The following is a 24,166-nucleotide window of genomic DNA, read 5'->3' on the forward strand; positions in this document are numbered from 1 at the left end:
GATGTTTTACTATAGTTGTGTAAGATGGAACCAATGGGGAAAACTGGGTGAAGGGTACATGAGACTTCTCTGTACTAGCTCTGCAACTTCTTGTGACTACACAGTTACTTGAAAAGAAAAAGGTTTTGATTTTTGTCTTCAAGGTAACCGGAAAATAACTACATATTTGAAAATTAAGAAACATACCTCCAAATAACTCATGGGTCAAAGAAGAAATCATACTGGAAATTTAAAAGCATTTAGAACTGAATGATAATAAAATTTTACATATTAAATCTTGTGGAATGTAGCTAAAGATAAAACGGTACTTACAGGAAAAGTTATATCAAGTGCTTATATTAAAAAAGAAGAAAAGCTGAAAATAATGGGCTAATCATCAAAGAAAGTAGAGAAAATGATAAAGATATGGACAAAATTTATTAAATAAAAATACACATATAAAGGGGGGTTGACAAAATTCAAAGCTGGTTCTGTGAAAAGATTTTAAAATACTGATGATGCTCCAGCAAGGTCACTCAAGACCAAAAAAAAAGAAAACGCAAATAAAATGAGGGTTGAAAGGGGATACAATTACAGATACAGTAAAGATTAAAAGATGATAAGAAGATATTACAAATAACTGTATAACATAAATGTGAACAACTGGATGAAATGAGAAAGTTCTGAGAAAAATAAACTGTATCAAAATCAACTCAAGAAAGACAAGGAAACTTTTACGGGCCTGTAAAAATTAAAGAAACAGAGTGGTTTTAACTCTTTCCACAAAGAAAACACTGGTACCAGATGGTTTTAAACAATCAGTTCTATAAATCATTGAAGAAATAAATAACTCCAAACTTAGAATACAGATTCCAGAACGTAGATAATGAGAAACCACACCTCGCATTTTCGAAGGGTGGCAAACTTAGTTACCTGGCAAGGAAAAAGAAAATGTTGATATCAGTAAAAGAGATAAGCATGGTATCAGTGTGAGGTTAGTATAACCTTGGAACCAGTACAGGAGAAAAATTCCAAGGCCATCACACTCATGAACATAAAAGTTACAAATAAAATCATAGTTGACTGAATCCAGGGATTCAAAGATTTGTTGAATACTGGAAAATAAATGAAATCATTTACCACTTTAACAGATTAAGAAGAAAAAATATCTTAAAAGATCACAAAGTGTATGAATTCATTTTATACGCTATCTGGAAAAGGCAGAAAAAGAAAGAGAAAGAATAGAAAAGTGGTTGCCAGGAGTTAGGGGTGGGGAGATGGTTGGAGTACAAAAGGGCAGCCTAAGTGAACTTTTGAAGGTGACAGAACCAACTCTTCTGTATCCTGATTGTGGTGGTGGTTCCATGACCCTGCGTGTGTTAAAACTCATAAAACTCTACACTGAAAAACATAAAAATCATTTTTATAGTATGTTAACTTAAAAATTAAAAAAATTAAAAGAAAAGAGGTTTGAAGAAACAAACCATTATTATTCATAGATGATATGATTATATAGAAAATAAAATTTATAGATGAAAGATTTGCAAAGAGCCTGAAGATGCTGAATATAACAACAATGAACAAAAATAAATTGCAGTTCCACTCGGGGAAGATGAAGTAGATAGACTTTTCCCTATTTCTCCCAGTAAGTACAACTAAAAACTTTAGATATTTGACGTTAAATAAACATAAGAAGACTCTGAAAGTTAGAGAAAAGACAGATCAGACAGGAACCTTGTTACCCAAGAAATGACAAGATGACTTCTCTAGGAATACTTTTGCCTCATGTATTCCAGAGTTGTAGCTGGCAATCTGAAATTGCCAGTAGGTACAGAAAAGAAAAAAGAAAAAAAAAAAAAGCCAAAACAAAAGTCTAATCTCTCTAGCCAAATGACCATGAAGGGACTGCTCAGCCAGACAGGAAACATTAGACAATAACTGCTCTACTCGACCAAAGAAAAATGGGGCCCCTTCCTACCCGTGCCAGCAGTGGCCGAAAGACTTCCATCTTTCCCAGGTGTTAATACCCTACTCCAACCGGGCTGTTGGGGTAGTGTCAGAGAAGGCTGAGTAGAATGATGGGACCTTCATCCCTGCCATAAGGTAAAAAGCCCTTTTCACCCACAGTTTTAGTGTAAAGCATATGGAGAACTGTAAGTCACATCTCTATACAACATTAATGAGAAGCCCCTCACCTTGGGTGTCAATGAAGACCAAATGGGGAAGCTGGACTTCTACCTTTACCTGGCAGTAGCAAAGTGGTGGCCCCTTCCCCGCACTTGCAAGAACAATGTCAAAGGCAGCTAAAATGGAAGGTTTAAATAAGATCTAGGGCCTCATAACAATTTTTAAAAGTCCAGGATTCAATCGAAAATTACTAATCATACCAAACTCCAGAAATATTTTGAACAGGATAGAAGAAAAACCATCAATACATGCCAACACTGAGATGATAGAAAATACAGAATTATCTGACAAAGATTTTAAGGCAGCTATCATAAAATGTTTTAAATAAGCAATTGCAAACATGCTCAAAGCAATGAAAAAGATGGAAAGTTTCAACAAATAAATAGAAGATACGAAGAATCAAGTGGAAACCTTAGCACTAAAAAATATAATTGCCAAAAAAAAACAAAAAACAAAAAAAAAACTAACTAAAGGAATGAGCTCAGGGAACAGAGGAAAGAATCAATACATTAGAATATGGAATAACAGAAATTACTCAATGTGAACAAGACAGAGAAAAATAGACTGGGAAAAAAATGAACCAAGTCTCAGGGATCTGTGAGACAATAACAAAAGAGCTAACACTTGTGTCATAGGGTTGTGGAAGGAGAGAGAAAGAGAATGGGATTCAGAAATAATAGCTGAGCACTTCACAAATTTAGGAAAAGATATGAAATTACAGATTCAAGAAGCTTAGAGAATTCCAAACAATAAATCCAAAGAAATGTACATAAAAGCCCATTATAATTTAACTTTAAAAGCTAGACACATATAATTATCTTAAAAACAAGCAGAAAGAAATAACACATTAATTATAAAGGAAACTCAATTCAGATGACAGTAGATTTCTTATCTGAAAGAGGACAGAAGGATGTGGTATATTTTTAAGTAATGGAAGAAAAAAATTGTCAGCCCAAGGTCCTTTATCCAGCAAAAATATTTTTTTTCTGAAATGAAAGGGAAATCAAGAGATTCTGAGATGAAGGAAAATGAAGAGAATTTGTCACCAGCAGAACTATCCTAAAAAAACAGCTAAAGGACATTCACTAAACAGAAGGAAAACAAACAAACAAACAAAAAGAATCTTAAAACATCAGGAAGGAAAAACACATGGCAAACAAAATATGAGTAAATGCAATAGATTTTTCTTCTCCTCTTGAGTTTTCTAAGTTGTGTTTGATGGTTGAAGCAAAAAAAATGTTAACACCGTGATGTGGTTTTAAGTGTATGTAAAGGAAATATTTTAGACAATTATAGTATAAATGAGAGAGGTAAAGGGAAATAAGTTTTCTACATTTGAATTGGTAAAATGATCACTAGTAGATATTATGTAATGAGTTATGTCTATATAATGTAATGCCTACAACAACAACTAAAAAAGCTATACAAGATTTTTTACAGAGACAATCAATGAAACAAACCTGTAGCAAGACTGCAAGATTAATACAACAAAAATTAGAAAAGACACAAATTACTAATATCAGAAATAAAAGAGAAGCTATCACTACAAACCCTGAAGACATCAGAAGGATAATAATGAAATACTACAAACAACTCTACACACAAAAATTTGATAACTAAATGAAACGGACCAATTCCTCAAAAAGCACAAACTACCACAACTCTACAAATATGAAAAATATAATTTGAATAGTTCTATAACTACTAAGGACATTGAATTTGTAATTTCAAAACTTCTAAACAACAAACCTCTAAGGTCAGATGGCTTTACCGAAGAATTCTACCAAACATTTAAAGAATTAACATAAATTGTACACAATCTTTTCCAGAAAATGGAGAAAACACATCCCAATTCATCTTATAAAGCTAATATTATCCTGGTACCAAAGCCAGACAAAGATTTACAAAAAAAGAAAACTACAAGCCAATAGTCCTCATAAATGTAGATGCATGGCCAGACGTGGTGGCTCACCAGCACTTTGGGAGGCAGAGGCAGGTGTGTTGCTTGAGCTCAGGAGTTTGAAACCAGACTGGGCAACATGGCAAAACCCTACCTCTACAAAAAAAAAATTAAGAAAATAAAAATTAGCCAGGCATGGTGGCACATGTCTATGGTCCCAGCTATTTGGGAGGCTGAGGTGGGAGGATTGCTTGAGCCTGGGAGGTGGAGATTACAGTGAGTCATGATTGTGCCACTGCACTCCAGCCTGGGTGACAGAGCAAGACCTTGTCTCAAAAAAAAATATAGATAATATATAAACAAAATGTTAGCAAATTGAATTCTTCAATATATGAAAAGAATTATACGTGATGACCAAGTGGAATTATTCTGGTAATGCAAGGATGGCTCAATATTCAAGAATCAATTGATGTTATTCACCCTATTAATAGGCTAAAGAAGAAGAATCACATGATCATATCAATGAATGCAAAAAATTTTTTGACCAAATTAAATACCCAATCATGATTAAAAGTTGTTAGTACACTAGGACTGGAGGAGAATATCTTCAACCTCATAAAGAACATCTGCAAATATCCTATGGCTATAAACATAATAATGAAAACCAAATGTTTTCACTCTAAGACAGGGGACAAGGAAAGAATGCCCAATCTCAACACTCTTATTCAACATACTGAAGTTCTACTCACTACAATAATGAAACAAAAGAAAATAAAAAGCATACAGATAAGAAAGGAAGAAATAAAACAGTCCTTGTTTGTGCATGATGTCATTGTCTACACAGAAAAACTCAATGCCTAGAACTAATGAGTTTCAGTAATTCACAGGATATAAAATTAGCTTATAAAAATCAATTGTATTTCTATCTACTATCAATGAATATATGGACACCCAAATTAAAATGTGTACCACTTATAATCACTCAAAAGAATGCAAAATACTTAGGCATAAATCTGATAAAACATGTACAGGACTTGTATGCTACAAACTACAAAGACACTAATGAGAGAAATCAAAAATTATCTAAATAAATACAGAGACATACCATGTTCATAGATTGAAAAACTGAGCATAGTAAAGATCAGTTCTTCCCAAACCGATATGCTGGTTTAATGCAATTCCTACCAAAATTTCAGTAAGACTTTTGTAGATATAGACAAAATTATTCTAAAATTTATATGTAAATACAAAGGGACTACATTAGCTAAAACGACTGAAATAGAATAATAAAATGGGAGGAATCAGCCTACCCAATTTTAAGACTTAATATATAGCTACAGAATTCAGCACTCTGTGATATTTGGTAAGAGATATACATAGAATAGAGAACCCAGAAACAAGCCTGAAGGATATACCAAACTGACATATGACAAAGATGCAGCAGGAATTCAAAGGAAGAAAGATAGTTTTTTTTCAACAAATGGTGCTATAAGTAATTGGATACCCACAGGAGAGGAAAAAAAAGCTTGGTTTAAGTGTCACATTTTACACAAAAATTAACTCAAAATGGACTTACGAGTATAATGTAAGACTATAAAACTTCTAGAAAAAATAGGAGAAAAGGTGGAGATGGGGTTGGGAGGGAAGTGACTGTGGCTATAAAAAGGTAACCTGAGGGAACCTTGTAATGATGGAAATATTCTATATCCTGGCTGCATCAATATCAGTAATATTCTACTATAATTTTGCAAGGTGTTACCATTGGGGGAAACTGGATTATACACAGATCTCTCTGTATTGTTTTCTTATGACTTTTGGTGAATCTACCATAATTGCAAAATAAAATGTTTAATTAAAGTAACTATTTAAAAATTGCATTCCATATGCCAGCAAATAGCAGTTCATAAATAGAATTATTAAAAAGATAAGAATTACAATTGCACCAAAAAATAAGGACTGCCTGGGAACTAATCTAATGAAAGATATGTAAGCCTTTGCTGAAGAAAATTATAAAAATTACTGAAATACATTAAATATGGCCTGAATAATGCAGCAATATATCATGTCTATTTAAATGGTGGGCTTAATAGATGTCAATTCTCTCCCAAATTTATCTACAAATTTAATATAGTATCAAACTTTCAAGTCTTTTTTTTTAGATTTAAGCTTATCCTTAAATACTTATCAAGAAGCAAAGGGCCTCAAATAAATAAGTGTATCTAAATAAGCACTAGGAAGGAGATACTTTCATACAAGAGAACAATACTTGTTTTAAAATATAGTGATTAAGACAATGGCATATTAGCATAAAAATCTTAAAAACTGACCAAATGGAATAGAATAGAGAGGCAAGAAACAACCCCATGTTCATAAGAGGAAACCTGAATTGTGACAAAACTAATATTTTAGATTTGTGGGGAAAGAGAGACTTTTCAACAGAGGGTGCTGGAACAATGGGCTAATTATATGGAAAAAATGATAATGTACCCCTATACTTCATAGACATCAATTCCAGGTAGACTAAAAACATAAATACAAAAGGCAAAACTCTAAGATGGTTAGAAGACAACTAAAAGAATAGACGTTATAAAATAATGTTTATTACTTTAGGAAATAACAATTTTTAATAAGATACAAAAGCATAAAGTATAAAGGAAAGGATTGATAAATCCCACATTAAAGTTAGGAACTTCTACTTATTAATTAAAAGAGTAAAAATGACAAATTAAAAGCTAGGAGAAAATAGGGAAAACTGGGAAAGTTTTCCCAGGAAGGAAGAAGACCAGCAAGCCAAAAGAAAAATAGAAAAAGGTTTGAATGAGCATCACATAAAAGGTTCTGTAAAATATGAAAAAGTTTTATATATGTACAACGTTATTAGTAATCAGGGAAATGCAAGTTACAACTAAAATCAGAAACAATTTCATTGCCCCAAGATTGGAGAAAGTTTAAAATCTGCTGTTATCAAGGATTGATGAGGATGCAAAGGAACAAAGAAACTTACACCTGCTGATGGAGGGGTAGATTGGTATAACCACTTCAGAAAATAATTTGGCATTATCCAGTATAAATGAAAATTCCCATACCCTTTGACTCACCAGTTCCACACCTAGATTTATACTCTACTGAACTTGCATAGATGCCACTGAAGGTATGTACAAGAATGCCCATAGAGGCCGGGCGCGGTGGCTCAAGCCTGTAATCCCAGCACTTTGGGAGGCCGAGACGGGCGGATCACGAGGTCAGGAGATTGAGACCATCCTCGCTAACCCGGTGAAACCCCGTCTCTACTAAAAAACACAAAAATCTAGCCGGGCGAGGTCAGCCTGGGCGACAGAGCGAGACTCCGTCTCAAAAAAAAAAAAAAAAAAAAAAGAATGCCCATAGAAGTACAGTCTCTAATTTAAAGTAGGGAGGCGCAAGGGGAAATATCTCAAACGTCCACCAATTGTAGAATGGATAAATTGAGTGGCTTTCAAACAATGGAAAACTCTAGAGCAGAGAAAAATCAACGAGCTACAACAAAATGAAATAATATGAATGAATTCCTGGAACATAATATTGAATAACAGAAACAAATTTACCAAAGAGGAATCACAGTGCAATTGCATTTATATCATGTTCACAAATAAGAAGAACTGAGACTTCCAGTTCCAGGACAAGATGGTAGAGACTGACTTTCCTCCTCTTTGCTAAATACAACTAAATACCCTGGAAATTATTTAATAGACAATAATATAAGGATTCTGAAAGTCAGAATGAACTGGTTAGGGACCTCAGGACTTGAGAAACAACAATATGATGAGTTCCCTGGATTTTCTTTCTATCTACTATCTACCCCAAACTAGAGACTGGAGAGGCCCGCAACCCAGAACTGCCAATAGGCAAAGCCAAAAACAAACAAACAAACAAACAAACAAATAAGACAAACCTGTTCTCTCCAGCCTGGCTAAAACACCCGGAAAGGGGGAAGACCAGCAAAGACCTAGTGGGGAATCCCAGCCTCTGTTCCACAACCAGGGTGCCAAGATGTGGTCTGAAATGTCTACTTTAGCAGCAGCAAAATCCTAGGTTAACTCAGCCCCACTCTATCACTGGGGCACTGGCAAGTGGTCCAGTTCATCTTCAGGGGCAGCATCATTTGAGTGCTTCATTTTTTCTGCTCTCCACCTAGTGGGAAAAGAGACCCAGGCCCTGCAGGTTTTGTCTGTCCCCAAACCTAAGCAGCAGATGGTCACCCAGAGATACCAGGCAGCCCAGGAAAGGTTTTTTTCACCCCAGTCAGCAGAACTGCAGGGATTGAGCAAGAGTACTGGTAGTGCCAGATAAATGAAGCATACCAGAATAGCACTGCAAGGGCTCTGAACACTGAAATGTCATTATAACAAAAGCTCATAAGAGTAGGCCAGAACTACACGCTAATCCTAAACAGAGTGGTTGCCTACTAAAACAAAAGATCTAAGTCAGATGAAGAGTCTCCTCACATAATAATCAAAATGTCCAAGATACAAATGAAAGTCACTTATAATGTCAAGAACTGAGAATTCACAAGCCAAATGAGAAAAGACAAATTAAAATAAACCCAAAGAAATCAACACCTAGATACATCATAATTAAACTTCTGAAAACTAAAGACAAAGAAGAAAAGTTTTTTAAATAACAAAAAGATGACACAGTACCTATAAAGAAAAAAAAAAAAAAGAAGAACACCAATTCAAGTGACAGCAGATTTCACATCTGAAAACATGAAGGTCAGAAGTCAGGACACATTTTTTTAAGCACAAAGAAATTCGTGTCAACCATAAATCCTATATCTATTGAAACTACCCTTCAGGAATGAGGGAAAATAAAGATATTCTCAGGTAAAAAACAAACAAACAAACAAAAAACCTAAAAGAATTCATTGCTAGCAGGCGTACCCTTAAAGAATGGCTAAAGGAAATTCTTCAAATACAAAGAAAATGATAAAATGTCTGGAACCTTTGGAAAGGAAAGAAGAACAATAGAATGAGTAAAAATATAAGTAAACATAATAGATCATCTTTCCCTTTATGAGTTTTTTTTACTTATATTTTATGGTTGGGCAAACGTTATAACAACACCTAATGAGGTGTTGGATAGATATAGAGAAAGTACTTAAAACAATAATATTTAAGAAATGAGAAGGGCAAAGGGATCTAAATATAAGTAAGACTTCTACACTTTACTCGAAGTGGTAAAATGTTAGTACCAATAGGCTGTGTAACAAGTTATGTGCATATATGGTAATATATACAGCAACCACTATGAAACTATAAAAAACCACCATGAAAAACTATGAAAAGTGATATACTCAAAAGCATAATAAATAAATCAAAGTGGAACTCTTTAAAATGTTTGAGGATTACACAGGATGCCAAAAGAAAATAAATGGAGAAACAAGAAATAAAGGGAACAAACAGGAAATAAAACGACAGACTTAAGTTCTAACATACAAGTTATTACTTTAAATATAAATTGTTTAAATACACCAGTTAAAATACAGAGACTAGGCCAGGCACAGTGGCTCATGCCTGTAATCCCAGCACTTTGGGAGGCTGAGGTGGGTGGATCACATGGTCAGAAGTTCGAGACCAGCCTGGCCAAGATGGTGAAACCCTGTCTCTACTAAAAATACAAAAATTAGCCAGGTGTGGTGGCAGGTGCCTGTAATCCCAGCTACTCGGAAGGCTGAGGCAGAGAATTGCTTGAACCCAGGAAGCGGAGGTTGCAGTGAGCCGAGATTGCATCACTGCACTCCAGCCTGGGAGACAGAGCAAGACTCCATCTCAAAATAAATAAATTAATTAATCAATTAAAATAAAATAAATAAAATTTAAAAAATAAAATATAGAGACTGGTAGAGTGAATAAAAATTTCTATGACCCAATTATATGCCATCCATAAGAAACTCACTTGAAACATAACAAGTAGGTTGAAAGTAAAAGAATAAAAAACAGACACCATGTAAATGCTGAACAAAAATAAGTGGAACTAAATAATACAACATTCAGATATACAAACAGGTATGATAAAGTATAAAGAAAAGCAAGATAATAATATACCCAAAATTAAGTGGTTACCTTAGAGAGGAGTGAGAATGGAAAGGCATCAGGTAGGAACATTCAAATAATCTCAAAGTTAATGGTAACGTTTGTTTCTTAAACTTGATAATTGACACACAGGTGTACAGGGCATCTTTATTTTTTAGAGTGTGTATACATCTTATAAATTCATTTTTATATGCTCAATATTTAATAAAATATTTTGAAGATCTTAAAATAATAAACTATGATACATGTATGTGATGTGTAGAATCTCATGCAGTCTTAAACCTTTCCTTCAGACATTCTTCTAAACTGGGGGTGGAAACACACATTGATACAGTAAATTCCTCCTACCTGCAGCTAGTTGCCATTCTTCAGTGGGAATATATAAGTTTCTTAATTGTTTGCTGTTTCAAGTAGGGTTGGTGGAAATTAAGGGTGCAGGATAAGAGGAGGATCAGGAAAAGCTTTATGTGGATGTTCCACTGAAGCTGAGCCTTAGAGGATAATTAAGACTTGGGTTCATAAAGATGAGAGTGGGGAAGATATTCCAGGCAGAGAGAGCCACAAGGGCAAAGGCTTAGAAGCAGTAACCAGTGGGTTGTATGTGAAGAACAGGGAGAAGCCTACATGGGTTGTAATGTACAAATGAAGGGCCATATTGAGAAATAGAGTTGGAAAGGTAGATGGTTTACTACTTCTTCCCAGTTTCTTTTTTTTTTTTGGGGGGGGGATGGAGTCTCCCTCTGTCACCCAGGCTGGAGTACAATGGTGCGATCTCGGCTCACTGCAACCTCCACTTCCCGAGTTCAAGCAGTTCTCCCTGCCTCAGCCTCCCAAGTAGCTGGGATTACAGGCTCCCACCACCAGGCCCGGCTAATTTTTGTGTATTTAGTAGAGACAGCGTTGGCCAGGCTGGTCTCGAACTCCCAACCTCAGATGATCCACCCGACTCAGCCTCCCAAAATGTTGTAATTACAGGCATGAGCCATCACGCCCGGCCTTACTCTCCTCCTCTTTTCTATCTAACTCCTCTTCACTAACCAAATGATGTTCTGCCAGAGCTAATGAAAATCAAAAGGCCAACTCCTAAAGCTAGCTTTCAGGAATAGTACCAAATGTCTTCTGGCAATAGAAACAACAACTAGAAATCACATGGAATTGGGGAGACAGTCAGCAAGTGAAGGTTAATCATACCTGTGGGCAGCCCCTCCTTGCTTCCTGCACATGGACCACCCTTGCCTCCCTGCTCATCCTCCCACATACTCAGGGAATACAGCTGGCTCTGTGGGAGTCCTGGAGCCCCAAGCTTCCCTCTCAGTGGCTGCTCTCAGCATCCACAAGTCGCTTTTCTGTGGCAGGAAGAGGCAGGCAGCCAAAAGATTGGGTTTCCCACTTGCCAAGAAGGCCCAGGCCCCAAAGCCACAGGCTGAGTTGCTCACAGGCAGCAAAGCAAAGGATTTTGTCTGCTGAAGGAAGGCCTTGACCACATTTTCTCCAACCACAGCACATGCCAGAGATTCAGACGACTGATCTGACCTCATCAAATCCTGAGTCATGCTGTATGAGTGGTGACACTGTCTGACCAATTACTTTGAATTTTTAAAGAAAGCATGATTTTCCACTCTATGGAGGTCATTCTCATGTGGATAAAGCATTTCACATCTTTTTAGGAGGGCAGCTCTGAAGTGGGGACCTCCCACACTTTTGGTCTCATCTGCTGCTGTCCTTCTTCCAGATCGAGTGCCCTGTAACTCCATATCCCACCCAATGGGAATGCCCAAAGCAATATCCAGTGTAAAGCCATGTGTTGACTCAAATAAACAAATGCAAGTTTTGACCATGTGAATAGACTTTCTGCCTTAAGGGTGGTCTCATTATACCCATTTATGCAGCCACTCCTTTCACAAATATTTATAGAGTCATTATTATTGTGCCAGTTCCCGGTCTCATTCAGTTCTGTGCTCCACCGTGTCACAAAAAGAGTACCAGCTCTAGAGTGAGTAAACATGGGGTTCCAGGTCTACTTTGTGACCTGCTAACATTCAGCTAGAGAGAAACTGAGAAATGGGAGGCATCCGACTCCATCAGGAGAGCTTGTGCCCCTGATACAATTTAGATGTTTGTCTCCTCCAAATCTTATGCTGAAAGGTGATCCCCAGTGTTGGAGGTGGGGCCTAGTGGGAGGTGTTTGGGTCATTGGGGCAGATTCCTCATGAATGGCTTTGTGCTCTTTTTGCAGTCATGAGTTCACATGAGATCTGGTTGTTAAAAAGAGTCTGGGACCACCCCCCCTTGCCATGTGACACAACTGCTCTCCCTTCCTCTTCCATCATGAGTAAAAGCTTCCCGAGGCCTCAACAGAAGCTGAGTAGATGCTGGTCCTATACTTGTATAGCTTGCAGAGTGGTAAGCCAAATAAACCTCTTTTCTTTAAAAATTACCCAGTCTCAGGTATTCCTTTATAGAAATGCAAAATGGACTAATACAGCCCCCAACCTCATCTTTTCTCTGGGTCTGTGCTATCCATAGATAATTACACCACTGGTATGCACAGTTCAAGGGTGGAGGGGTGCCAGGGTAGCTGTTTACTGGGCATGGGGGCAGTGATTAGAGAACTACAGGTGTTCACATACATGCATCTGTGGTCTCTAGTGGTGATGAACAGTGCTGAGAGTGGTATAAGAAAGAGGATCCTAGCTGGCAGCCACAGCCAGGAAATGACTCTTCCTACACTATCACCTTCCAGTGTAAAACTCTGAAGAGTCCAAGAAATCAGTTGAACTTGGCCATCCAAGTTCTTGCAAAGGTATATTTGTCAAGGTAGGAAGGTAGAAAGTATATTTTTAATATATTTTACCTTGACTTATAACTTTTTAGACACTTCATATTTAGATCTCATTTGTACTTTCACTCCAGGGCCTACCTGTATTAGAGGCAGCTTGCTGCAGGCAGAAAGGAAGTGATCTTACTGAGAAACACATAAATGCAGGAAGGAATGAAAAGTAATGAAAAAGGTAAACATGTAAATTAATGTACATGAACATTGACTCTATAGAATAATAATGATATAGTCTGGAGTTTAAAATATATGTAGAATTAAAATGCATGGCAATAATACCAAAAAGTGGGCAAGTATAAATGGAGTTGTGTGTCCTAAGGTTTTAGCATTATTTGAGAACTAATAAAAAGTACAAATTTATATAGGATTAATATATTAAGAGTGTATATTGTATATTTTAATGATTAAAAAAGTAAAAAAAATTATAGCTAACAAGCTAATCATAGGGAAAATGGAAGAGTAAAAATTATGCTAGTACAAAAGAGGGCAAGAAGAGAGAGAAAACAGAATATAAAACACTTGAGACAATTAGACACCAAATAACCAGAGAGTACACACAAATCTAAACACATCTGAAATAATATTAAATGTAAATAGTTTGACTACAATTATAAAGACAAAGATTGAAGGAAGAACAACATAATTATATGATGTTTGCCTGTAATATACATGTTAAATATGTGAACACAGATTGAAGATAAAGGAGGAAAAAGATATACCATGCAACCACTCACCAAAAGATAGTGGTGAAGCTATACTAGTATCAGAAAATTTTTCAGAAAAAAAATCAGCACTAGTCAAAAGAATATTTCAAAATTTTAAGAGCATTCATCAACCAAGAAAACATTAAAAAGTTATAAAGGTCTATGCACATAAAGTATAACTTCAAAATACATAAGGCAAAAATGCTGCCAGAACTAAAAGGAGAAACAGACAAATCTACAATAATAATGAGAGGCTTTAACATGCTTCTTTCAGTAAATAATTGAAAGCTGGAACTCATAAAGTTAAAAAAGATTGGGAAAATAGCTAACAAGCTATTCATAGGGGAAATAGGTAGACAAATATCTTCTCTATTTGTCTATTCACTCAAATCATGGTTATTGTGGAATTTGACCTAATAGACAAATATAGAAGGTGGCACTCAACAAATATATATGTATATACAGAATATATGTGTACACACATACACAGACATATATATATACATATTTGTGTGTGTATGTGTGTGTGTATATATATGTATATATATTCTCAACAAATTTCCGGAGATTAAAATCATTCACAATACATTCTCTTCTTTAACTATGGAACAATTAATCTAGGACTCAATCAAGACACACAAACACACACACACACAGAAAGAGAAGACATATGTATCAATATTAGGAATGAAAAATGAACATCACTATGGTTTTTACCAATGCCTAAAAAACAACCAGTATACACACACATGCAAATCAATGTAAGCAAAGCTGAGAAAATGTGAGTAACATTAATGGTTTGTATCAAAATCAAAATGCTGGTTGTGCTACTGTACTAGAGTTATGCAAAATGTTACTTTTGGGGAAAACTGGAAAATAGTACACAGAATCTTTCTATTATTCTTTACAACTTTATGTAAATCTACAACTATCTCAAAATTTGAGTAAAAATATAGGATTTTTGTTAACAACTTCATGCTAATAAATTTGGAAATTCAGATGAAACAAATTCTCAGAAGAAAAATGCATCTTACCAAAACTGATATCCAAAGAAGTTGCAAATTTATATAGTCCTATTTCTACTAAATAAATACAATGATAATTTAAAATCTTTCCAAAAAGAAATCTCTAGTCCCAGATGGCTCGTAGGTGAATTCTTCAACCATTTTAAAAATCTATAGCACCAATGTAAGTCAAAGTATTCCAGAAAATGGAAAAGAGAAAGTATTTCCTAACTCGTTTCATGAGGTAAAAATACCCATAGTTTGAAAATCAGACCAAAACATTACCAGAAAGGAAATTTTTAGGTTATCTCTCTCATAAACACAAGTGGTAACAATTACTAACAAAATATTAGCATATCAAATCCAGAGTTATATTAAAAGGACAATACATCATAGCTAAATTGAGTTTATTCCAGCAAAGTTGTTTCAACATTCAAAAAAGTCAATTGGTGCAATTCACTCCATTAACAAGTAAAGTATAAAACTCCATATGAGCATCTCAACAAATGCAGAAAAAAATCGTTTCACAAAATTCAACAATTCATTTTAGGGGTGGGGGTAGGGGGCAAAATAAAACCTCTGCCAATTGTGAACAGAGGAAACTTCCTTAATCCAATGAAGGGTAGCTACAAAAATACTACAGCAAACATCATACGTACTGACATAATGATAATGAAACTTTTCCCTTGAGATTAGGAATGAGACAAGGATGCCTGTTATCACCACTTCTATTCAATATTGCACTGTAGGCCCTAACCTGTAAAATAAAGGGGAAAAAAGTACAAAAATTGGAAGGGGAGAAATAGAGTTCTGCTTATTTAAAAATGGTAGGTAATGATTGGGTATGCTGAAAAATAAACAACAACAGCAACAACAAATATCCAGTCAAACTTTGCAGAAATATATCATGTAAAGGGATTGGAATATTAAGTATTGTAAAGATGTCAGTCTTCTTCAGATTGATCTGTAAAGCCAATGCAATTCCAATAATTCCAACAGAAAAACCAAGTCTAGTTTTAAGAACAAATGTGGAGGACTTACCAAATATCATAAAGCTTATTAGAAAGCTTCAGTAAATTGAACTGTGCAAAAATAGGAAAAATAAAAGACTAATAGATCAGAATAGAGAAACCATAAATAGACCTATACATATGTGAGCCTTGACTTATAAAAGAGATGACACTGCTATGCAGTGGGGTGAGGACAGGATTTCCAAAAAATGGTGTTGACTTCTTTGGATATTCATGTAGGAGAAAAGTTAGCAGCTAACTCACAACATATACAAAAATTTACTTAATGTGAATTAAAGATCCAAATGTGAAAGATAAAACAATGAAGCTTCTAGAAAAAACATGAAAAAATATCTTTATGACCTTGGGGTAGGCTGAGCAGGGTGACTCACTCTTGCAATTCCAGCACTGTGGGAGGCCAAGGTGAGTGGATTGCTTGAGCGCAGAAGTTTGAGACCAGCCTGCGCAATATGGTGAAACCCCACCTCTACAAAAAATACAAATATTAGCCAGACATGGTGGCTTGTGCCTGTTGTCCCAAGTACTCAGGAGGCTGAAACGGAAGATCACTTGATCCTGGGAGGTTGAGGTTGTGGTGAGCCCATGTTCATGCCATTGCATCCCAGCCTGGGTGATAAAGCAAGACTCTGTTTTAAGAGACAGAGAGAGAGAGAGAGAGAGAGAGAGAGAGAGAGAGAGAGAGACCAATGTTGGGGTAGATCTCTCCTCCTTTCCCTCCCCTCCCCTCCCCTCCCCTCCCCTCCTCTCCTCTCCCTTCCTGCCTACCTGCTTGCCTTCCTTTTTTCTGAGACAAGGTATTGTTATGTTATGTTGCTATGTTATTGTTATATTATGTTATATTGTTATGTTGCCCAGGCTGGTCTCAAAACCTCCTTAGGTCAAGGGATCCACCTACCTCAGCCTCCCAAAATTCTGGGATTACAGGCAGGAGCCACTGTGCCCAGCCAGAAAATGATTTATTTGTGAATCTGGGGCCAGGTTTGACTTCTGAGATGTAGGAGTGATCCCTCTCACTCCTACCTCCAGCTTCCTCTCCTCTTCCTCCACTGTCTCCCTCTGCATTTTTACCTCCATCTTCACCCGCACTCCCCATGGTCTGATGCCCTTTAACTCTCCAGGGAATCCTACCTTTGTCCACCACCCATGTATACTGAGCCTCCTGGAGGAGTGGACAGGAGATAGCTTGACCAGAGCTCATTTGCTCGTTTCTAAGATTGCTTAGATTTCACAGAAGTCTTAGCTGGACCCACGCCTTCTAGGGAAGCTCCATAATGACGGGTGTAAATCCTATTATTGTGGAATGTTCTAGGGAAATGAGAGGTAACCTAGAAGTCTCTTTGTAGGATATAATTCTTCCATTACTCATTCTCTGGATGAGACCTTTCCTTAAGAAAACTGAGCAAGGAATGCCATTCAGGTTGAGGAAGACATAAGGGACAGGATTAACTATGCTTACACCTGCCCCCTTCTCTAGACTGCAAGTTTCCTGAGTGTATAATATCAAATCTATTTCTTTACCTCCAGAGGATAGCACATACTAGGTGCCTGCCAATGTCTGAAGAAAGAGAAAGAAAGAAAGAAGCAAGGAGAAGGAAGAGAGGAAAGAGAAGAGGGAGAGCTTGAGCTTTCATTCCCTCTAACTGAGCTGCCTTCCATTTGGCCTTAACATCCTACTTAAAGGGCATTTAAAAATACTCTTCCTGTTTGAAAACAGACAGGGGCTGGAGTAGCCAGTGAGTCCCTGCATTCCTTCTTTCAAAGTTCTAAGTCGGATAAATTGTATTTGTTTTTGTTCGTTAACTTAGGAAGGCTGCCTTTTGACATTCTTCCATTTGAATTCATCTTGTGGGGTCTAGAACCTCCCCCAGAGCAAACAGCCCTAATCAGTACTTTAATGCACAACATAGATTCAAATGCGTAATTAGTTCGAATTCTTCATGCCCATGCCCCACTTTGGCACATCCTGGGGCATTAATTTACCCAGTCTTGTCTGGGCCAAATATAACCCATCCAATAAGGCTTTAAAAAAAAAAAAAGTTGGCTGTTTATATAACTTCCTCTTCTTTAATTTTTATATTAGGCGTTTCCAGAGGAGAGGCTAACGTCACAGGGCCTCATTCCAGATGTTGTTTTGAAATCAGTGTAACCATGGCATTGCTGGAGCCTGCAGAGTTCATCTGGGCCAACTGAGTCACGTCTGGGTGCAGGGCCACTCTGGCAAGGGGAGGCAGGGAGGGAGGCAGCCAGGGCATGGACTAAAGTGTTCCTGTGAGAAGGGAGAAGTGAGTGGGCTATTGAGTACTCTGAGCTTCTCCAGAAAGGATATGAGGACCTGCTCTCGCCTTTGACCTTGCTGACCTGGCACCTTTGATTGCAGGACTTGCTTAGACAAATGAAACCCTCCCTTGCTTAGAATTCACTCTTGGATCTTTAAGGATCACTTGTACTCCTTAAAAAAAAGAACAAGAGATCTCAGGTTCTGAATTGGACAATGCCCCTCTCTGTTGTCCCAGTTCATCCCTGCCTCAAACTTGACTTCACCGTGCTCATCACCTCTTCCGCCACCCCCAGCAAATTCTTCCAAGCCCCTGTGAGCTCCTGCGAGCTGCTGCGAGCCCATATCCCTCTGCCCACTCCCACCTCTTACCACCATCCAGACTGGTTTCCTGGAATACCCTGCTTTCAACAGCCACCTCCCCCAGGATGCCCCTCCCCACACTGTCTGCCCTCTCCAGTGTACCCATGATTTCCCTGACATGTCTGTGCCTGCACTTTGGCCACATCAAAGATAAGAATGATCTGGTTTGTCCCTGTCTCCATCATTATCCTCTGAGCACCATCAACTATAACTCTTGCACACTGTCTAGCATATTGAAGGGACTCCATAAATGTGATTGAATTCATTAAGTGCTTAATTCCTCAGAATTAGTGCCCTCATGCTAAAATAGAAATAATAATCATCATAATATCTATCAAGCAATTACTATGTGCACTGTTCTGTTTTAGGTGAATTTTCTCATGTAAGTGCCTATAATATTATCCTTATAAAATTCATATGCGATATATACTATTTTTAACATTCTCCATTTAACAGGTGAGAAAACTGAGGCACAGAGAAGTAAAGCAGATTGCCTAGGATTACACAGCTAGTCACTGAGAAACAACCTAGGCAGTCAGATTAATGAGCCCACACCCCTAACCCCTGTGCCATATTGCCCTTCAGAAATAGCACTACTGCTATTATTGTATTAGTATATGTATATTTGATAATATGCATCATTAACATATCATACTACCTTCCTGCCAAGGTTTGGGGGAAAGGAAGACAATGAGATAAGAGTTGTGAAAACATTTTAAAAACCAAAATACGGACCGGGTGTGGTGGCTTACACCAGTAATCCAAGCACTTTGGGAGACCAAGGCGGGCAGATCACTTGAGGTCAGGAGTTTGAAACCAGCTCAGCCAACATGGTGAAACCCCAACTCTACTAAAAATATTTTAAAAATTAGCTGGGCATAGTGGCAGGCTCCTGTAGTCCCAGCTACTCTGGAGGCTGAGGCAGGAGAATCGCTTGAATCCAGGAGGCAGAGGTTGCAGTGAGCTGAGATCGTGCCACTGCACTCCAGCCTGGGTGACAGAGTAAGACTCCGTCTCAAAAAAAAAAAAAACAAAGTGGTGCACATGTGGATGAAAAGGTGAAGTTTGTTCCTTCCCCTGCCCAGGTCCCTCCCCATGCCCACTGCTTCCCCGTGTCATCTAGCCATTCCCAAGTATCCGGTCTCCTGCCGTGGAATAGGTACAAGGACAGAGTGACAGACGTGCTCACCTGTGCCCGGAGGCCCCAGCATAAGCACTCAGACCTCTCCTCTCCTGTCTTTGCAGACGCATGTCCCTTCACCTAGAATTCTCTCCCACCCACCCCTGCTTAATATAATTGCGCACCCTTAAGAGCACAACTCATCATTTTCCTGACCATTTTTCCAGCCCCTCCTGTTTTGCAGGTTGGGACAGGGCATCTCCTTCCACCACTACCCCCAGGTGCTCAAGCTGAAACTTCTACCCCCAGGTGCTCAGGCTGAAACTTGCAGTTGAAGTTTACTTCTCTCATTCTCTCACATGCTACATCCTTGCACCAACAAATCCCTACCTTGGCCATTCTCAGTGCCTCTACCCACACCACCTCAGTCCAAGACACATCATTTCTGGCCTGGGTTATTGCTGCCGTCCCCCAACTGGTTTCACTCCATTCTGCACTCAGTAGTCAGAGTGCTCCTTTTAAAGCACCAATCTGAGCATGTCGCTTTCCTACTCAAAATCCTCCAATGGCTTCCCATCCTTCGTAGCATAAAATTCCAAGTCCTTGCCACAGCCCTTGTTCTGGTCCCTGGCTGCCACCTCAACTTGGTCTTCTACCATCCTCCTCTTTCCTCTTTACCCCAGGCATACTGGTCTCCTTGGTGCTCCCAAGCACACTCTTGCTTCCTGTCTTTGCACATGCTCTTCCCACTGCCTGGAATGCCCTTCCCCAGGTGGTCATGTGATACACCCCTCCACTTTATTCAGGTCCTTGCCAAAATGTCACATCTTTAGGGAAGGCTTTGTGGTTCCCTTTTCAAAAAATAAAGCAGTAACCCCTCCTTATCACTCTCTATCCCCTTTTCCTGCCTAATATTTCTTCATAGTCCTTCACTATTTAATATAATATTATATATCAAGTTGTTATTATCTGTATCCCCAAATCAGAATAAAAGTTGCAACAGGGCAAGGACTGAGTCTGTTTTGCTCACTCCTGTGCCTGGCTTAAGTATTTACTGAATGAAGGAAGGAATGACAGCACCCCCAGAGATGTGCTCCCTTTTTCCTTTGAGCCTCCCACAGCCCTCCTATACCCATCTTGTAATGTATTTTTTACTCTATTTTAAGTAAGTTATTTCAGGGCAGAGACTGGACCCCCACCGTGCCTTGCAGATAATAGGTGCCCAGAAAATACCTATGATATTAAATGGAAGCATGTGAATAATCCATTCTAGAATTCTGCTGAGGTCTTGAAATAATTTTTGAATTTCATTTAGGTAAGGGCTAATCTAGATACATTCATAATGTCACTAATAAATTTGACTCTCAGTTGGTGGACTGGATTTTTTCACATCATTAATGGCAGCCTGGGAGCCTGGCGAGCCTCCCCCAAACCCACTGGGCTGCTGGCTTCTCCTTCTACCCTATTAAGAGAGTGTAGGACATACTAATAGAAGTCATATCATGGGTTATAGAGCAGACTGGGCTGGGTGAGGCCCTTAAGGATGCTGTGCAATCCTTAAGGCCCTTAACAGAAATGTTGTTCATTATGTATATTAAATAGTGATTTCCCTCCTGAAGAAGGCAATCTGTACAAAGGTGACAGACCCCTTTCAAAGGTACTAGAATGCCTTCCCTATTTATATTCATAGCCTGGCAGTAGGCTATAGGAGAAATGTCTCTACGTTGGCTCATCACTGAGTTGGCAGCACTGACCCCATGGTTCAGGGCCATTTGGACCCTTGAGAAATCTCACCTTTCACAGAAGGCACAGCACTTGATAGGGAATAGTTTGACAGCAAAATCTTTTAATCAGTCTAGATTTCTGCTATTCTGCAATCTCCATCTCATTATGATGACAAAAATTGAAATATGATATAACAGAAAGGAAAACATTCTAAATTCTGGCAGGTCCCTAAACACTGCTTATTTCCCACTCCCTTATTGATGGCTATACTTGCCACCTTCAGCATCTATACCTATGTTGAAAATGGGAGAGGGCACCTGGAAAATGTTCACAGTCAGCATTCAGGGAAGAAACTCACTCATCTGGCACCCCTTACCTTGCTTGCCATAAGGCCTCCTCATCTGCCCAGGCCCTATAAGTCTGTTTCTACAAGTCTACAAGAAAGATGTGATTTGACCTGCGTATGCTATGTTCTATAGTACCTGTCTAGAGATGAGAGCTTCCCAGTGTATTGACTACCGCATCTGGCATTTTCCATCAGGGATCTAAGCTCAGTTTACCTTGGAGTGAAATAGTGCTTCCCTGAACCTCTCAAGCAAGAGTGTTAACTGAGCCTGATTCACTCCCATGCTCATTGTTATAGTTCCAGTGGGCCCTACCTCAATTTGTTCCTTGCTCGCTTTCAGAATTACAACTCTGCAGCTTCCTGATTTTTGAATAAATGGATTCAAAGACTTTAATTCACAGCACCAGAAACCAACTGCAGGCTCTTTCAGGCCTGCAAAGCCTGGGCATACCTTCATGAAGAATATCCTCCTACAGGTCTTGCCTCGATCATTCCCAGCTACTTGGAGTTGAGCAGCCTTAGATGCCAGTGCTAGATCAGGAATGCTGCTGGGCCCAGCCTCCGATGTGTCTGCCAGCTGCACAGATGAGTGGAAAATTCCCTCCTTGCCCTGAGCCAAGGAAATCTCAGAGGAATCAGGATATTTCTCATCAGGGCTAGAGCCATCGTCACTGGTCTTAGCATTACAGAGCATCAGGGACCTGGAGATGGATCGAAATTTTGCAGATTTTCTGTTCTTTCCAGTGCGGCTGTGTGACTCCATCCTCAAAGAGGAAGTGAAGCTGCCTTTCTTCCTTTCCTGGTCTCTGGCCCTTGGTTGACGGGTGGCCACTGGACAGGGCTTAGCTGCCACTTCATGAGTCCCTAGAGGAAAGAGGAAATGGGAAGAAGCAATGTGACTTGCTGCTGACAAGTGGAGCTGCACGAGTCCTGGATCTGAGCCACAGGTTCTTGGTGCCCATGAAGCAGGACAGATGGGCAGATCATCCTTTAAGATCACTGGCCCTTCCAGTGTGCCAGCCAAATGGGGCTCAGTTAACCCAAGCAGTAACACCTACTCCACTCCAAGTATCATGGAGACCTAGCCCCAGAACTTCTCATTCTACAGATGGGGGAACTGAGGTACAGAGAGGGGAAGTACCAACACAAGGCACTAGCAGAAGAGCTAGTAATCAGTCACAGGAGACAGTTCAGGGATCATAGAGGCCAGTGCTTTGTGAAGTTTTTACACTTGGAAGCCATTCTTTAAACAAAAGTGTGCAGTGAACTCCAGGCTATAGAGCAGACCAAAGATGGGAAAACTGAAAACTAAGTTCCACTTCCCTAGTCCCCTTGGTAACTCCACGCTTGGTAACTCCCATGGCATCTCCAAAGAAACCCCAGAATCCATGGAGGTGAGTCTGAAGACCACTGATGTCTTATGTCCTCCATTGACAGATGAAGAACCCAAGGCTAAGAAGGTTGGAAGTCTTACCTAACACTGACCTGCCAGAGTTGATGCGAGCATAAAAGGTGACACTTGGCAAATGCCTGCCAAAGGGATGAGCACATAACAGGTTCCCAGCAAACATGAGTGCCTTTCTCCAGGCCTAAAGTCAAACACTTGGCCAGAGTCACAGTCAAGCCCAGGGGCTCCTGCTTCATCACCTACCCCCACTGGGTCAAACTCTCACAGCCAGACAGACCAAAGATGGGCTTTCCAGTCAGGCCAAGAGCCCGGCTCAGCTTTGCCAAGAGGAGCCTCCCATGGATTCAGTTTCCATGAAGCAGGTGGTGAAAGAGGCCCTGATGCTGTATCCTAAAAAGTTCTGACTCAGGCCCAAGCCACAAAAGAGAGGCTGTGGCCAGAACAACAAATTGTGGGATGCTCTTGGCCCATTGGTACTGCTGTTTACGCACATCCAGTATTGAATAAGGAATAGCAGAGACCTAATAACATTTCATTACATCAAAACCCTTTCACATATCCTCCGAAAAGAGAATTGCCGCCTAACAGTAAACTGTTTTTCAACACTCAAATTGCACACATTTATTGTTTTCTGTATTAGCTCTTTGATTTTATCAATTTATTCACCAACCATCTCAGCAATCAATAGCAACAAACAAAAGTGAATGAATGATTGATTGAAAGTCTACAATATATCAAGCACTGTGCTTGATGCTTTAGTGTAAATTATTTCAGTGTTGATCCATTTTATTAAGCACCCTCTTGTCAACATGCCTAAGTTTTATACTGTATGTCCTTCCATCTCAAATGATAGTAAAACCCCAACCACAGACAAATCCAAGCCTCTGCAGAGTTCATGCCTGACTATGGGTCTCTAAGCCTTGAAAGAGACACTCTCACTCCTGAACAGATTGGGCCAGCAACTGGGCCGCCAGCTCTGGTCAACAGTAGTACTGTTTCACTAATCAGCTTGATAACACATTTCCAACAATGTCTGTTTGAAAACTTCACTATGGTGTGCCAGGTATTGTTCTCATTGCTTTACTATTTAGTTCTCATAAACTCTATGGTAGGCTCCATCAATATCCTCATTTTACAGAAGAGATACTAAGGCACAGGGAGGTTAGGTGACTTTCTCAAGATCACACAGCTAGGACTCAGTAAAAGCAGGAATCAAA

The 24,166-nt window shown here is 38.8% G+C and overlaps 1 protein-coding gene across 3 annotated transcripts in view; it reads right to left on the minus strand.

The window, feature by feature from the left end:
• Positions 1–24,166, minus strand: part of IL16 (interleukin 16) — a 144,702-nt gene that overhangs the window by 74,756 nt on the left and 45,780 nt on the right. For all 3 annotated transcript variants that reach the window (XM_033189206.1, XM_033189205.1, XM_033189207.1), the window contains exon 2: positions 21,993–22,405. In XM_033189206.1, coding sequence (XP_033045097.1) covers positions 21,993–22,405 — 413 coding nt within the window. The remainder of the gene's footprint in view (positions 1–21,992; positions 22,406–24,166) is intronic.

The sequence above is a fragment of the Trachypithecus francoisi genome, unplaced genomic scaffold (genome assembly GCF_009764315.1).
Source record: "Trachypithecus francoisi isolate TF-2019V2 unplaced genomic scaffold, Tfra_2.0 Lachesis_group3, whole genome shotgun sequence".
NCBI lineage: Eukaryota > Metazoa > Chordata > Mammalia > Primates > Cercopithecidae > Trachypithecus > Trachypithecus francoisi.